This window comes from Panthera onca, chromosome B4 (assembly GCF_046562875.1).
Source record: "Panthera onca isolate mPanOnc1 chromosome B4, mPanOnc1 haplotype 2, whole genome shotgun sequence".
Lineage (NCBI taxonomy): Eukaryota > Metazoa > Chordata > Mammalia > Carnivora > Felidae > Panthera > Panthera onca.
In genome coordinates, this window is record NC_138345.1 from 93,217,931 (window position 1) to 93,235,817 (window position 17,887).

At 42.8% G+C, this 17,887-nt stretch overlaps 1 protein-coding gene across 1 annotated transcript; it reads left to right on the forward strand.

Annotated features, from left to right (window-relative positions):
- The first annotated feature begins 1,077 nt into the window (after positions 1–1,077).
- Positions 1,078–17,389, forward strand: SLC35E3 (solute carrier family 35 member E3). Its single transcript, XM_060657028.3, has 5 exons — positions 1,078–1,698; positions 2,566–2,676; positions 6,526–6,684; positions 9,674–9,756; positions 14,925–17,389. Exons 1-5 carry the CDS (start codon positions 1,297–1,299, stop codon positions 15,109–15,111), a joined length of 942 nt encoding a protein of 313 aa, XP_060513011.1. The 5' UTR covers positions 1,078–1,296; the 3' UTR covers positions 15,112–17,389.
- Positions 17,390–17,887: the final 498 nt, after the last annotated feature.

Consider the following 17,887-nt stretch of genomic DNA (forward strand, 5'->3'; position numbering starts at 1 on the left):
GCTAAGATTATCAGTCCAAATCTACAACCACAAGGAGACAATGAATTGAATAGACTAAATGAAGACAGGGTGCCACAGCTCTTAAGTGGGGACCAGGTGAGGGTTAACGTTGTAAATCATTGACCAGACAGTTCTGTAGGTCCAAACTGGACCAGAGGATGGCAATATAAACATACAATGGAAAAGGCACGCAGTATGGTAAGAATCAGTAGAATTTGGTAGCATGATAGGAAGAAAAGCTTATCAGGAAGACTATGTTAGGAAAACTAGACTGTAGACTTTGCCTTATTAACTTCTACTCATTCTCAAATCTTCACAGTCATTTCCTTGGGGAAGCCCTTGACCGCCTTGCTCTCCCTAAGTTTAGATCTGATTCTTTTATTATACATTCACAGGACCACATTTTGTTACTTTGGAGAAGTAGACAAATTGCTGGCAGCCTAATCAAGGGACAAAGAAAACCCAAATGCATAGCTTTTAGAATAAGTGATAGAACAACAGATGAAATAAATTTCAAATATGTTAGATTACTATATAAAACTCTAACCAAGTATATTAGGACATTTAAGCTAAACGGGCAGTTTTCTAGAACAATTAAAAGGCCAAACATTGATTCAAAAAGAAGAAAATCTTAATAGTGTACTAACCATGAGTTTACGAGAGTTCATCATATTGTCTACTTTTTTGTATGTTTTGATTTTTAAAATAAAATGTTTAAAAACATGCTTTGAAAAAGTAATTCCTCCCCCTCTCTGGCCATGACTACATTTGCTCAGCACCTGTCTCATACATAAACCGGCCGATAGCGTGTGCACTCCACTAACTTGAGAGCAGCTGTCTAGCAAGTAAATCAAATGACACACAGGAAATATCCAACCCCAAGAGAGAGGTCCCATATTCACCCAACCAGAGTCCAAGTTAAGGGACCAAGCAAATAAGGGACCGAGAAAGCAATTTTCCCTCACGCAGAGCCCAACGCGCCTGCGCAGGGTAGAGACTGCTCCGCCCACACCTCGGGGACGGAAGCACTGGAGCCCCGAACCACGTGGTCGCGAGCGGAGGTGGGCGGGGCGCGCGGGACGTGCTGCCGCGTCGTCACCAGCTGAATGGGCGGCGGCGGAGCATGTGTGTGTGTGGCTGAGGCTGCTGCTCGCCAGGGACGCGGAGAGTGCATGCCTCTCCCGGGTCGGACCGTGAAGCCGGCGAGGACGTGGAGGCAGCGGAGGAGGGGAAGAGCAGCCGGAGACAGACTGGCATCCCTCTCGGGAGCTTAAGGGCCCCGGCTCGGCCGGGGTTATGGCATCGCTTGCGGACCGAATGCGAGGCAACGGGCGCATCGCCGCTGGGCTCCTGCTTAACCTGCTGGTGTCCATCTGCATCGTGTTCCTAAACAAATGGATCTATGTGCACCACGGCTTCCCTAACATGAGCCTGACCCTGGTGCACTTCGTGGTCACCTGGCTGGGCTTGTACATCTGCCAGAAACTGGACATCTTTGCCCCCAAGAGTCTGCCGCCTTCCAAACTCCTCCTCCTGGCCCTCAGCTTCTGTGGCTTCGTGGTCTTCACCAATCTCTCTCTGCAGAACAACACCATAGGCACCTATCAGCTGGCCAAGGCCATGACCACGCCGGTCATCATAGTCATCCAGACCCTGTGCTACAAGAAAACCTTCTCTACCAAAATACAGCTCACGCTGGTGAGTAGCTTTAGCTTCGCAAGGCGCACCTCTAGCAACCTACCTCCTGGATCGTCTTTCTCCCCGGGAAATTTGAATGTTTAACCTTGCGCCAAGCTCTTTCCAGTCATCTTGAAATGCACAGATGAGTCATCTGTGAGTTTGTGAACTTCAGGCTTATTTGGGAGAGGTGAAAAAAGTCATCTTGGCACTCTGTTGGGCTCTTAGCCCAGAAGAGTGTGCTTGTGTGAGCTTTAGTAACTGCTGTTTGATGGAAATCCTTAAATGCTGTGATTGGTAAGAAAAGAACGCTGCATTACATTATGCAATTCAGTGTATTGGAATATCTGCAAAATCTCAAACTGAAAAACGGCCCTCCTTCGACCCAGGGGATTCAAACCATGTATGAATTAACGTTAAGGGTTAAGGGTTCAGCATAAAACGTCTCCGAATATGTCTGCAGCGAGATACTGCAGAGGTTTCTGTGTCTTTAAATAAGAGAACATACTTTTAGCACTTAATGACTTACAGTGTTTAAATTCTTAATGCTTTTGCTATACGTTCATGCTTATATGTTGTTTAGACGCTAGTTTTGGGGGTCTGTTTACTCCTATGTGCATGCACGTTGTATGCCTTTGTTGCAATTTGCAATGTATTGATTCATTTTACCCGGAATTTTAAATAGAATTAAATATGAACATAAATATAGAATTCACATATTTCACTTTGAGGAAATCGGTTTAACTGTTTTTTTCAGATGGAAAAAAAAATTACAGAGGTTGTTTCCCAGTGATGCTTTTATGATTAACTTTGTAAGACAACATGAAAGGAATACTAAATTTGTGTCTCATGAATTTAATCTGAACATTTACCTCTTTTTCTTTACAGATTCCTATAACTTTAGGTGTAATCCTAAATTCTTATTACGATGTGAAGTTTAATTTCCTTGGAATGGTGTTTGCTGCTCTTGGTGTTTTAGTTACATCCCTTTATCAAGTGGTTGGTAATTTTTTTTTTCTTTATGTGCCTTTTTAGCAGATTTCATAAATTTTGAAGCTGTATCCCAAGGTTTAGAAAATACAGTATAGAGACAATAGACTGTTGGGAAGAAAGCCTAATTGCATAAATTGGCTCAAGGTGAAGAGAAGAAAGGAGACAGAGAAACTTGGGTGTGATGCTCACCAAATACCTACCTACCTGGTGTAAGTGTATAATACCCATGCTTGACAGTCTGAGTTTGGGGTGATGCTATACTATCATCTGGGAAATCTTTACAAAATGAGTAGGAAGACTTTGTTCTTGAGACCGAGATCATTGGTTAAATTTATGATTGACTCTTTAATTATTAAGATTGCTGTGAAGGAATGAGTACATTTCCGAAATTTGAGCAGGAGAGGAAAATTTCAGATTTATAAATCTTTGTCTCAGAACATACGCTGCTGTTACAACTTGTATATCAGCTCCCAATAATTTGTCTCTCTCAGTATTTTATAGCAATGGGTATTTCACTTCTTGTACTATAGCAGCAGTGCGTTGCCTTTAGCAGGCGTTCATTAAAAATTTGTGCATGGATTCACTTACTTCATTACCATAAAGTCTCAACAAGTATGTTTTTTGTTTCTTGTACAGTGGGGAAAAATAACTTGGTGTAGGGCTCAGCGAAACAGTATTTTCTCTATACTGGAAACCTTGGCCTGGAGATTCTGGGTGAGCCTGCATGGGGAGTCAGAGCCAAAATGTGTAACCGATTTTACCTTTTTCGCATATGTCTGCTGGTTATAAACTAAGGCATTTCTTGTTATGAATGTTGGAAGTTTACTAACACAGCCTTAGCATATGAAGCTTCCTAGTACTGATCATTTCAGAAATACTGTTATGTGAAAATTCTGGGGTTGAGGACATTTGTAAGTGGCAAGAAGCGGTGTTAACAAGAGACCAGTGGCACGAAAGGAAAGAGCACCCACTCAGTGTTGTCACTGGTCGCCAGGATACTGTGTCTTTCACTACAGAGAGTAATCAGAGGAAGTTCGGCTTTGTGCTCTAAGAAGGTTGTATTTAGGTATACTTCAGTGAGCTTAAATTTTGTTACTAGAAACAGTGAACATTCCTATTCATCCTTTTTGTGAAACTGATTTTGTGTGGCCCAGGAAGGATTAAATGTTTATTAAATATAGCAAGGAATTTTATTTATCGAACATCAGAATTTCTTACTTCCTTATATGTAATTTCAGTTCAGAGTATTAAGTGTCCCTGCCAATATGACCATTTTTGTTCCCACAAGTCTCAAAATTGCTACAGATTAGAACCAAAGGATTCTGTATCCCTCAGGCGCATATTTGAAATGGGATTGACCAAGGAATGATTGTTCACAGACTAATAAACAGAGTTTTCTATTAGTAAACAGTACATGTACTGTTAAGGAATAGGTATATTCCCCCAGAAATTCATTTTAAAGTTGTTTCCCATTGTATCCAGGTGTAATCTCTAAGCTATTTCTGCCTTTACTGCTAGGGCATTGGAGTTAAAAGGGGCATAGGAGTTAAAAGATGAGTGATTGGGTATTAGCTTTAGTTGCGGAAAGGCTCACTTATTCAGCAGACATTTCTTTTGCTTGTTGCTCGAAGATAACAAAGATGAAAAACGGCTGTAATGCAGCATGGTAGAAACACATGTAGACAGCTGGTCGCAAGTAGGATAGCTCAGGATGTGAGGAAGGTTCTGAGGAACACCAGAGAGGAAGTGGCTGTTCTTCAAGGGGGTGGTGAGGTAAGACTTTATGGGCAAGTTAACGATTGAAATGGAAGGGCCCACAGGAATCTGCTGAGCAGAGAAATACAGCAGACGTCTTTCTTTGCGGTGATGTGTGAAAGTACAGAGCATTTTTGGAGAACTTGATTTATTTGGTGAGACTCTTGTTGCGTTGTGGAAGGACAAGGTCTAGGGGCGGATGAGACCAGATGGCACAGTCTTGAATGTCATGCGCTTTATCCTGCAGGGGCCAGGAAAGGGGCTTAGATAGGGGAGTGACTTGACCGTCCCCTGTGCTTGAGAAAATTAACTCCGGTGGCAGTGAAGGGTGAGTAGGAGGGGGACAAAGGGTGAAGGCAGAGCAATTAGGAAGCTCTTCGTGGCTCAGGAGGAAGACAGGAAGGCGCTGAACAGACAGTGGTAGTTGATAGAGACCCCAGAAGCCTTTTGGAGAAGGAATCAGCAGGACCTGACCGAATGTGGAATGACGAAAGTAAGGAGTCTCATCCTTGGGGGAGATTATGTGTTTAATTATGGGAGCAACACAGGAGGAGCTAATTTGGGGAAGTGAGTACTGAGCTGCTTTTAAAACAGTCCCTGCAGATTGTGTGAGTTAAGGCGTCCGGGCAAGCTGTGGAAGTTTGAGCACGCCCTGAGAAGGAGGTCAGAGCTGGAGAGGTCTTCGGGTGTCAGTGACGTCAGTCAGGGAGATAAAAGAGAAAAAAGGCCAGACATCTACCTTAAGAATAGTAAATGGAGGAAGAGGTAAGTGAGTGCAAACCAGAAGTCAAGTTCTTCCACAAGAAACCTGTCAGGTCTGTCGAGAGCCCCCACAGGAAGAAGGCAGAGGGGTAGCCATTGGGTGTGGCTGTTGGAGGTGTGTGCCCTTTGGGAGAGCAGTTTCATTCACGGTGGGCAGAAGCCAGGGTGCACTGCAGTGAGGGAAAGTGGAGGCCCTGAGAGTTACCACCCTTCCAGGCGGTTCAATGTCAGAGACATGCAGCTGCCTCGTGAGGTTGCTAAAAGAACCGAGGAGCGGGCATCCATGCTCTGCACTCATTTTTGCTCTCTGCAGCACCCCCGGGAGCGGGCAGCAGAAGAATCGATTCTTTGTCCTTCATATTCACAGAAGACTCTTAGTTGAGGCTGGCAGGGGTATGTTTCAAATTTCCTGCTCTTCTATTTTTGTCTTGGTGAATTTCTATAGACTTCACGTTTGTGTAACAGGATACCCAGATCTACAGGAAAAAGAATTATGTAGGAGTAGTTATTCAAAAGCCTGGCTGTTCTCTGCCAGATCTTATTCAAACGGTCTTGTCAAGCTTTCTTGAAAGTCTCCTTTTTATTCATATTTGTGCAACGTTTTGAGGGCTGATGGGATCTGAGGTTTCGAGGTGTTGGTTCTCCTGAATGATGTAGTCTTTGAAAAGGGTCTGTGACTATCTAATTTCTTCCAGTGCATCAGTGCGAGATTAGCCACAGAAAAATCAGTCATCGAGAGGAAAATTCCTTCTGCCATTGATTGGGTTTTCTAAAGTGGATGAGAAGACCTCACATACTTTTCTAGCTACACACACTGGCAGCCACCTGGGGCAGCTGAGGTTTCCGTCAATCCCTAGTTAGTCTGCCCTGCCCACCCCTCATCTTCTCTTGCCTGGGGTGGGGGGGGCAGTTTTAGAAAGAAATGAAGTCTAGCACTGTATTTCCGGTTCCTGCTTATCACCTAAATCTCCATTCCCGTCTCTTTCCCAAGATCTCTGATACTCCTGGGCCCCTGCGTGCATTCATTGATTCCCCCCATTTACTAGGGCCAGCAGGGAAGAGAGGACTCTTTTTTCTCTCTCTTCAAAGCTGAGAAGAAAACAGATTGTCACATATTGAATTTGTAAAGCTCCTTTCATCCAGGGTGCTTAAAGGACATTCGTATATATTATTGATCTTTGGCATCAAGTAGAATAATCAGGGGTTTCCTCTTCCCCGAGCACCACCCCCCCCAACCCGCCCCGCCAGGTCCCCATCCTTGTGACTAGAGTTGCATCATTTGTTTACTAAGTGATGCTATTTTTTTCTATCTAACTTGTTTTGTCTCCTAATTTTCAGTGGGTAGGAGCCAAACAGCATGAATTGCAAGTGAACTCAATGCAGCTGTTGTACTACCAGGCTCCGATGTCCTCCGCCATGTTACTGGTGGCCGTGCCCTTCTTTGAGCCCGTGTTTGGAGAAGGGGGAATATTTGGCCCCTGGTCAGTTTCTGCTTTGGTAAGTTCTAATTGTTATGGTGCCTAAGAACCAAGATAATCCTCCCTTTGCTATTAAGTGTGATTTTTAGTTTTCAGAGCATGATCTCAGAGCCGTTCTCACATTTATCTGTATAATCACCCTTTAAGGGAAGCAAGCTAAGGATTATTTTTTAGATGAAGAAACCAAGGCACTGTGTGTGTGTGTTCATATACATGGTTTCATGGATTCCTTCTCGCCAGCCCTCCTCCCCGTACACATTCCACACTTCATTCCTGGTCCCTGCCCCTTGAGGTGAGTCAGGTTAACATTCTAGTGTGTGTTCTTCCGTATTTTTCTCTGTGTTGTACATACCCATGTAAACACAATACACACACACCTGTATAAACATAAATTACACATTTGTTTCTTTTACAAAAGTGGGATCATAACATAAATAATTTTCTGCATCTTGCTTTTCCCACTTAATATCTCATGCAGATCTCTCCAGCTCATTCTTTTTAGTGTCTACAAAATAGATCTAGTTCTTGACCACTATGAACAGTGTTGTAGTAAACATCCTTACACGTATGTCTTCAGGAACTGGTACTTTTTCCCTTTGGAATAGAGTCCCAAGAGTAGAATTGCCAGATCAAAGGGATATGCACTTTGGGGACATTTTAAGTTAGAAAGTATAGTCTCCCTGCTTAGGGAAGGAATTTCTGCCTCCCACAACTTTAACCTTTGGAACACTGTCAGTGGAAAAGTCTTGTTTGTTGGTGCTGGTAACTTATCAAACTTGGATAGCCCTTACTCTGTTCCAAGAACTATTCCAACACTTTGCAAATATTAATTTATTTAATCCTCACATTTTATTTTTTTAATCTACTTTATTAGTTGGATACTATTATTATCCTCATATTTAGGATATAGGATGAGGAAGCTGAGGGACAGAGTTAAGGAGCTGACTCAAGATCCCACAGCCAGTAGGCGGAGCCAGAGCCTGAGTCCAGGCATGCTAGCTCCAGAACCCCTGTTCTTAAGTGCTCTGCTTTGCTCCCTGTGAGCAGAATGCCAGTTATTTCAAGTGCGTAGACTCTGGCATATAACCTTTCTTCCACAGTAGAAATCCCTTGACCATCCCTCAGATAATATTTCCTTTTAATTTAGTTCTAGCCATCTTGGTTACCTGCTTTTCAAATTTAGTGCAGCTTAGAGACCTTAAACTAGAAGGAGGGGGTCTTATGCAATAGACCCTCTGACAGATTCAAAACAGAGAAAAGCAGCAGGAAGTCCCTCCCTCCCCAAAAGTCAGAGGAACTAAGACCATAGCAGTTGCAGTCCATTTAATATGAAAAAGTCACTTTCATTCCTTAATATCTCTAGAAGGCATCATTGCCTCAAAGTAAAGCATGCAATTGTGTTTTTAATGATATGCCAAGTCATCAAGAATTATGTAACATTCTGTCAACTCAATAAAATTAACAATGGTATATTTCTAGAAGGATTTTTTAAGAAGCCCTAGTAGCCTAATGGATAAGGCATTGGCCTCCTAGAAGCAGTTTTTAAAATCTTTAGTGAACAAGGTTCTCTTAGTTGAAAATGTAACAGACCTCACTGTTGTAAAACTAATGAGGTATTACTGTTTTTACCTAAATAGGACACAAATCCAGCTCCTTTAGTCCTGACTGCAGTGATCTAAAAACTGATAAAAGCCCCAGGGGACAGAAGGAATCTTCAAATACAACATGTTTTCTTTGGAATGTAGATTTCTTACATTCCACAGAAAATGTTTTATCTAAATTCTCTTATTTTAGAAATAGAAAATGACTTTATAACTCTTTAAATACAATTGTGGGAAAGGTTTGGACAGATGTCCTATGTGCATACAGTGGTACAACCACTTTGTCCCCCGTCCTCAGCCGGGTTGGCTTATTCACATCCCATGCACAGCCTTGTGTTCTCATGCCTCTGTGCTTTGGCCCCTACTGTTCCCTCTGCTTGGGACCCTACCACTACTTCTGCCTCTAATCTGTACGTACATTCAAGATCCAAACAGTCGTTCCCTATCCCAGCCCCAAATGACATCTGTCTAGAGATTCATATAAAACCTGTCGTGTGTTTGCCTGGCAACGCTCAAGACTTTTCTATTTCCAGAGCTCACTCTCTTTCATGTGGTTATAGAGGTAGCCTAGCAGAGTCGGTTACCAACAGAGACTTTAGAATCAGGCTGCCCTGGCCTTAAATCTCAGCCCTACCACTTACTGTCTGTGTGATCGAAGGCCAGTCACTTTTCTTCTCTGTGTTCATCTGTAAAAAGGGATGGTATTTACTACCTCATGGGCATTTGTGAGGGTTAAATGAATTAATATATGTAAAACATTTAGGACAATTCTTGGCATGTAGTGAGTACTATGTAAGCGTAAGCTATGATTATCATGGTTTTTATTATGTCCTCAAGTGGTTTCTGAGCTCTTTGAAGACAAGACCCTACTCTGTTCCTCAGAAGGTGTGGCCTAGCTTCATAGATACTCAATGAATTCTTAGCGATTTAATTTAAATAAGAATATACATGAGCTATTAACTAGAAAAATCTCTGGAAAGGATATGTGCAAAGGTATTAACAGTGGTGGGTAGTTAGGATTGTAAGAAGTCCTTATGTGCTTTTTGCTTATCTTTGTTTTCTGATTTTTCTATAAGCAGTCTGTATTACTTTTATAACTAGAAATTATTACAGAATAATTTTTCTTCAGATGGATAAGAAAAATGAACCTGGAAATTCACATTCAGAGGCAGGATGTTACTGGAGAATTTTCCATTGCGTTTTGTAGACAAAATTACATTTCTGAATACTATTCATTCTGCTATTTTACCCTCCGTTCTTGTTGTCTCCAAAATGGATTCTTTTAAAAATCTTGTTCTAATGGTTGTCATTTACGTTTTTAGAAATGCCTAACAAAGTGTATTTTTACTAGGTGACTATAATGATCGCAACTGCTTTACATGAATAATTCTTTGGGTTTGTTTGTAGCTTATGGTGCTGCTGTCTGGAGTAATAGCTTTCATGGTGAACTTATCAATTTATTGGATCATTGGGAACACTTCACCAGTCACGTATCCTTTTCCTAGTAACTTACAAATGCATCATCTTCTATTTTCTAAAACTCTGTCACATTCGTTTCCTTCTAGGAGTCTTGCACTAACTATTGCGTGGCCTACTTTGAGTAGATAGACTTATCTTTAGTCTTTTACCGTATCTTTCCACTCTGGACTCTATGGAAACTTAAAGAAATGTGAGCTGGGGAAATGTGTTAGTTTTCTGTATCATGAATGCTTTTGAATTTTCTTAAGTAGTAAGTGACCTTTTCCCTTATCAAAATTAACATGGAGCACCAATCCTTGCACATAGTGGAGTTCAATAAATATTTGTTGAGTGAATAATGGACTGGACACCAGGTTTTAAAATCACTTTTCAGTCTCTTTGGTAATAAAGTAGGGGTACAGCTAATCCAAAAACAAAAGATAATTTCAGACCATTGACATCTGACTTTGGAACCTGTTTTTGTACTTACTTGGATATTGGTGTGCCTGTTTTTCTCATTACTTTCAATCAAGAAATGAATCAGGCCTTGAAGAAGTGAATCTGAATGACTAGCATTTTGCTTGTAGTTCTGTTTCTCTTCTCATTTATCTCTGCCTCCACTCTTTTTTTAAAAAAATTTTTTTAATGTGTGGTTTTTTGTTTTTTGGGTTTTTTTTGAGAGAGAGAGACAGAGCAAGCAGTGGAGGGACAGAGACAGAGGGAGACACTGAATCAGAAGCAGGCTTCAGGCTTTGAGCTATCAGCACAGAGCCCGATGTGGGGCTCAAACCCACAGACCACGAGATCATGACCTGAGCTGAAGTCGGCCACTCAACCAACTCAGCCACCCTGGCGCCCCCCTCTGCCTCCACTCTTAAGCAGATGCAAAGAAAGATTTCCCCAGGGGCACCTGGGTCACTCAGTCAGTGAAGCATCTGACTCTTGATTTCTGCTCAGGTCATGATCTCACAGTTTGTCAGTTCGAGCCCCATGTCAGGCTCTGCACTGACAGTGCAGAGCCGGTTTGGGATTCTATCCCTCCCTCTCTCTGTGCCTCTCTACCATGTTCTCTGTCTCTCTCAAGAAATAAACTTTTAAAAAGTCTTAAAAAAACAATTTACTGAAAAAAAAAAAAAAGGATTTCCCCAAATGAGAGAGGTAGTTTAGTAATGTTATGTCCAAGTGTGCTGATTGATTTAAATGAGTGAACACTGAGATGCCAGCAAAGTAAAAAAGCAACATATTTACCAACTATCAATAAATACCAACAAGTTATAATAAGAATTATATTTTTATTTTCATTTTAATGTTTTATTTGTTTTTGAGAGCACGCAAGCGGGGGAGGCACAGAGAGAGAGGGAGACGGAAGATCCAAAGTGGGGTCTGCACTGATAGCAGAGAGCCTGATGCGGGGCTCGAACTCATGAACCGTGACCTCATGACCTAAGCCAAAGTCAGATTCTCAACCGACTGAGCCACCCAGGTGCCCTAAGAATAATATTTTTGAAGAACCAACACTAAATAAATATTTCTTTGTACCAGGCACTGTTAGAAAGAAACACCTAAGGTGTATTAGGCATCACACTCTCAAAGCAGCTCTGTGAGTTAAATTCTATCATTTTATGTTGTAAAGGCGGAAACGGAGGTGCAGAGAGGTTAAATAACTCACTGACAGTCATATGTGTAGTATTCAGATTTGAACCCATGGCAGTCTAGTCCCAGAACTTGTGCACCATGCTGCCAAATCAAGGCATTCGATGATGTGCCCTGGTTTAAGAACATTCATTCATTCAACAAATATTTATTGAACAATTCACTGTAAACCATGCATTGACTTAGTAAGTATTTACATGATGGCATATGTACTCTATGTTCGGCACTGGAGGTACTGTGGTGAACCAAATAGACAAAACTCTTTGTTCTCACAAGTTTCAATTCTGGCGAGGAAGGCTATAAACAAGAAAATATTTAACATACCCATCTAGAGCGTTAGATTGTGCTAAGTGCCGAGGAGAAAAAGTAGAGCCGGAAAGAGGATCCAAAATGCTGGGGACTGGGTTGCAACCTCGGAGGGGGTAGTCAGGAAGGCATCTACAGAAAGGGGACTTGTAAATGAAAACCCGAAGGAAGTGAAGTCGCCCCATGCAGATTGGGATGAAGAGTGTTCCCGGTGGTGAGAGGCCCTGGGGAAACAAGGAAGCCTTGTAGAGTGGCAGCAGGAAGAGTACAGGGTGGAGAATAGTAAGGCTCTGAGAGGAACCGGGCGCCGGGCTGAGCAGAGCTTTTACATACAGACTGTGACTGTGACTTTTACATACAGACCGGGTGAGATGGGAAGCTGTGGGCGCTTGGAGCAGGAAAATGACGTGATTTTACTTATGTTCTAATAGGATCAGTCTGGGATGCTGTGGTTTTTTTTTTTTTTTTTTTTTTTTTTAACGTTTATTTATTTTTGAGACAGAGAGAGACAGAGCATGAACGGGGGAGGGGCAGAGAGAGAGGGAGACACAGAATCGGAAACAGGCTCCAGGCTCCGAGCCATCAGCCCAGAGCCCGACGCGGGGCTCGAACTCACGGACCGCGAGATCGTGACCTGAGCCGAAGTCGGCCGCCTAACCGACTGAGCCACCCAGGCGCCCCTGGGATGCTGTGTTGAGAACGGACTGAAGCACGGTTTTTCAGACTCAGTGCTGTTGACCTTGGGGGTTGGACAGTCCTTTGTGGCAGAGGCCTGTCCTACACATTGTAAGATGTCTAGCAGCGTCCTGGCTTCTACCCGCTAGATGCCCCAAGTATGACGGCCGAAAATGTGTCCGGACCTTTCTGGTGGCAAAATCACCCCGGTTGAGAACCGCTGCACTAAAAAAGGCAGGAGAAGAAGGGAGCCCAGAGAAGTAATGGTGGTTTGGTACCAGGATGGTAGCAGTGGATATAGTGAGAAGTGATTGGATTCTGGGTATATTTTCCAGTGGCACCAGGAGGTTTTGCTGACAAATTGTGAACAGTATATTGGAGAGGGAGCAGGTTGGCTCACATGGTTTTGGCCCGAGTACCTGGTAGAATGGCGCTGCCGTCAGCTGAAATTGGACAGCCCAAAGGAAGCTTTGGGGTAGCGAGCTGCGGGTAGAACAAGCCTGAGCGTCCAGGATCGAGGTTCTCAGATGCAGATATTCCAGAGAGAGTTGTGTGTCGCGTGTAGATGTTTAAAGCAGTGGGGCTGGTTGAGATTAGCAAGCAAACAAGCAGAAGAAGAACCGCCCAAAGATGGAGTCCCTGGTCGTGTCAGCATTTACTCCTCCACAGATGAGAGGAGCTGGCAGCAGAGGCCGAGGAGGAGCAACCGAAGGAGGGGAGGGAAGTGATTCAGACCCCACGTAAGGAGAAGGGGTCAGCTGTGCCGACAGGCCAAGTCAGGGAAGGCCGGGAATTGAGGAGGGGGCTTGGTAAAGTGGGGTGCGGACATTCTGACGAGAGCTGGGTGTCAAGGTGAAAACCTGACCGGAGCAGAGAGCAGAATTAGAGAGGGGAATCGGAAATACCAGGTATAGACTGTTCCTTTTTGATTTAATTGAATGTATTATTATTATTTTTTTTTACCTCACTGAAGAATTTCTTTAAATTTGGCTCCCCTCCAGTATAAACATCTTCCACAGATCGTGAACTCCTTAAAAAGAGAGGCTGTGGTGTAAGGCAACACTGAGCGTGTTAGAGCCACTGCACTTTGAGATCGTTCATAATGGGCAACGAAGCATGTGTTGTGGTGGTTACAACTAATGTCCTGGGGAAGACCCTCTGCCCTCCAGGATATCACTTCCAGTGGCTCAGGCAGCTGCAGGTACCCTGGCGCGCGGCCTGCGCCCTCCTGCCCAGAAGAAGCTTCCGGGCTGCTTGGCTGGCCCCCCAACGGGGGCCGGAGCCCGGGTTTCGAGGTCAGACAGCTCGAGGGCTGCACCCCCGGGCCCACCGCTCCCTGTGCACCTGAGCCGCCTGTGAGTGCTGTCGGCTGTCACCGCCCTCTCTTAGGAATCGGGGGTGATAACATCTACAGCATCAGGCTGCCGGGAGTGTTTGAGAGAATACGCGCCAAGCACCTGGCAGATGTTGACTCTGCATCAGCACTGCTGTTGACAGCTGCTGACACGTGTGGGGCTTGCCACGTGCTGGAAAGTTTGTACACACTCTCTAGTTCGTCCCCTCGGTAGCACTGTGAGGGAGCTTTTATCCATTTCCGTCCTATAGACGCAGAAACTGAGGCACAGAGCACTGGCTGCTTCTGTTAGCATTATCCGAAGAGTCGCGGGGTACACATCAAACCTCTGAACAAATAGTCGTAAAATACGGTAAGAACAACTTTTAAAGGAGTGAGGTGTGTGTGTGTGTGGTCTGTTTTTTAAGGACAGTGATTTGGAAACCCCTAATCCAGCAGCACTTTACTGCTGGCTACGCACCAGACTAGAACATGGGCTTGGAGTTAAATAGACCCGTCCGTGTTTGGACTCCAGCTCTGCCACTTACTAACTCTGTGATCTAAGTTACTTGAAGTCCTTGGGCCCCGACAGTTACAGGACGGGAAGAGTGATACTGTGGTGAAGGTAAATGTCATGCTTAATACAGTGGGGTGACCCACACATCTAGCATAGCGCCTAGCATGTCGTTGGTGCTGGGTCTTACTCCCGATACTGTCCCTGTTTCCCTCCTAAACTTAAGCATACTGGATGTGTTCACCTTGAGTCTGGTCTCCGGGGCCGCACACACCTCCCCTCATGTGCCAAGGGAAGTTTATTAGAAATAGCACTAGGAAATATAAGTGGCTCAGCAAAATATCTTCTCTGTACCTTGTTCTGAATTCCTTTTCTAACCTTATCGTATAGCCCCTTTTCTTTTCTTTTCTTTTCTTTTCTTTTCTTTTCTTTTCTTTTCTTTTGGGAGAGAAAGAGTTGAGGCGCTCTCCTGTCACTGTTGCTGAAGTCTACTGAAGGAACTAGGATTGATCCAGATTGAAGTTCTCGTTTCTCAGATGGGGGGGCCAATTCAATCCATGCTCCATGAGGCTCTTCCAGCCACAGGAAGGCTTTGCTTCGTATGTACGTGTGTGCGTGTGTGTGAATATGACCTCTAGCTTGCTTTTCCTTCTGTGTGTGTGTATGTGAATAGAACAGTCTAGCTTGTTGGGTTTTTTATCCTTATCCACAAACTTCAGCTATAACATGTTCGGACACTTCAAGTTCTGCATCACTTTATTTGGAGGATATGTTTTATTTAAGGATCCATTGTCAATTAATCAGGGTCTTGGCATGTTATGCACGTTATTTGGCATTCTCGCTTATACCCATTTTAAACTCAGTGAACAGGAAGGAAGTAAGAGTAAATTGGTACAGCGTCCTTAATTGGGTTTTGGTGGAGAAAAGAAAGCCACCCCAAGAAGATAAAAGGCGTTAAGTGTGCAAGTTACCTTCAAAGAAGAAGAAAAAATTACATTGCCAAATTTGTTGAATGATGGTTTGCAAGAAGTAACACAAAGGAAATTTTGTTCATAAATACAACTTTCTCTTTTAGAGTACCTCTAAAACAATGGCTTGTGCTTCTTTTCAAGGATTGGTTATATGAAGTCTGTAGGATGGTTTGGTTATACCAAATGAAATACAGGAAATTAAAATTCTATAATAGTGACAAAGGAATCCGTATCACTGTACTACAGAGGTGTCATGGTTTTTAAGTGTTCCAGCCCTTCTGAGGAAGGACACAGAGGACTCCTCTCCTTGCTCGTAGGTGGCCTGCAGTGTGAGCTCTTTTAGAATTTCAGCCAAAATGTGCAAGTCAGAAGTTAAATCCAGCATTTCTGTTTTAGTTGCTTTAGTATAACCTCCTGATCATTTAACTTACAGAAATGAAATATCATTTATAGAAAACAAAGTATAGGAAAGAAGACCATCAGACAAAATCCAATTCTAAAAGCGCTATATTTCTGGTAGAAAATAGATATGAGAAGTTATATGTTATCCAGAAAACCACAGTTGCCACAGGTATTCTCTTATTTCTGAGCTCTCTCTGAGCTCTAGAGACACTATGGGAAGTTAAAAAACAAAATAGCTCCGTGTTGAAACAGTCCAAAGAGAAGATAATGGATGGAATTGAGCAGGTGTCTCCTCCCATTCTCCTGGCCTCTTTGAGCATTTCACGTTGGTAATTTCCTAATACCACCTCCCTGCTATCACCCCCTACCTACCACATTGGAGGTATCCGTAGAGCTTCCGTTGGCATTGAACTATTTGCAGTGAACTACGTTCGATCTTTCTAAGGTGGCTGAGGAAAATTTTCAGGCAACAAGTCAGGGCAAATAGTGTCCAAACATTTGGCAGAAACTTGGTGAAAATATGAGGGAAGGTTTTAAAGAGAAGCAGAAGAATAATCAATATTTAGCGAGTTCTGCTAGTTTTTAAAGGGATAATTTTCTAAAAAATTAGGTTGCAGGGGAAGTACAGGGTTTCCACTTAAGGAAATACAGTGCTACATATTTACTTGCAAAGTGTCTTTCTGCCTTCCAGCTTCTTGACATTGGAGGGTTAAAAGCTGTCATTAATAACGTCTCACAAGAAATTGACTGAGACAGATAACCCCTCTTGTAATAAATGGTTCTTTTAAAAAATATTACTTATAAACGTTAAATGAAAAAACAACTCTTAAGAGGACAAAGAGCCACGTGAATAAAATGTACCTTCTAAGATTTTTTTTTTCCCCTGGCCTGTTTGAAATGAAAAGCCTCACTGAAAATCTATTTTGACAGAATTTTAGTGTATCGGTCCATTAGTTGTGTGACTGGTACGTATGATTTTCTGTTTTTGTTTTAAATATTCTTTGGTTCTGGGGCTCAGTCAGTTGAGCGTTGACTCGTGAGTTCGGCTCAGGTCATGATCCCAGGGTCGTGGGATTGAGCCATGTGTTGGGCTCTGTGCTGAGTGTGGAATCTGCTTGAGAGTCTCTCTCTTCCTCTGCCCCTCTCCCCAGCTTGCACTCTCTCTCTCTGTCCAAAAATATAAATAAATGAATGAATAGTAAATATTCTTTGGTTCTCAGTTTCTAAAGATATATTTTATTGTGCTAAGAATTACAAAGCAATTTGTCTTACCAGATGAGCCTTAGGCATTATGTTTGTCTAAGAAATGTTGTCTGTGTGTGTTCAAACCAACATACAATTATTTCCCCAAAGCTGGAGAAAAATATTTCAGCGCCGTGAGGATTATGTGACTTCTGTACACTGACAGCTGAGTTGATTTGTGCTATGTGCAAATTCTTTTTCATTGTAAACACTTGGGGTATAGTAAATGTCGGGGGAGGGCTATAATAAACGACTGATGTCAGGAATGCAATGAGAAGGTTGGCTCAAGATCGAGTAGGGGTACGTGTATATAGAAGTGAATAAAATATGTACTACTGGAACTAGAGTCTGATAAACATTTTTTGCCCTGAAAATGATCTTCCCATTGAAAAGGAAATTCCTGGGGAAATGAGGAGGCCCGACCACAGAAACAAACCAGAAACACAGTGCTGTGGATGAACGCCCACTGTCCTTTCGTTACAGATGTAACTACACTTGTTTTTAATCTTGTGTTAAATGGCTGAACTTCAGTTTTATCTGTTACAAATAAAGAGAACCTGTTATTTTTACTTTCCTGTTGTGTGTCAGAACTTATTAGAACCAGTGGAAAAAGGATGGCATCCATGTGTATATGCATTGGTAATGCTGGCCTGTCCAGCTCCCAAAAATGCAGAATCTAATAAAGTAAAATTTTTAAATAACACAGGGGCGTCTGTCTGGCTCAGTGGTGCACGCGACTCTTGATCTTGGGGTTTTGCGTTCGAGCCCCATGTTGGGTATAAACATTACTTAAAAATAAAATCTTAAATGACGTAAAGGAGAAATCTGTCTCTGAAATGAGGCAAGCTTTCTCCTGTTTCATTTTTAAAATGCTTTTTAAACCTTGCCGTTTTTAAGTCTTAGCTGTCTTTTTAATTTATTTAAAAGCAACAGCATTAATCAGGCACTGCACATTGACTCCATCAGTAAACAGTTGTTGGGTGAATTCGTGTACAGAATGGCCAAAGGTGAAAGTCTGAGTAAAAGAATGGAGACCAGATTTATTAGATGTATTCTGTTTTGCATTT

Coding starts and splice junctions, on each gene's coding strand:
- SLC35E3 (XM_060657028.3), top strand. CDS start 1,297: ATGGCATCGCTTGCGGACCGAATGCGAGGCAACGGGCGCATCGCCGCT. Junction 2,677..6,525: donor TTACATCCCTTTATCAAGTG/GTTGGTAATTTT, acceptor CCTAATTTTCAG/TGGGTAGGAGCCAAACAGCA. Junction 6,685..9,673: donor CCTGGTCAGTTTCTGCTTTG/GTAAGTTCTAAT, acceptor GTTTGTTTGTAG/CTTATGGTGCTGCTGTCTGG.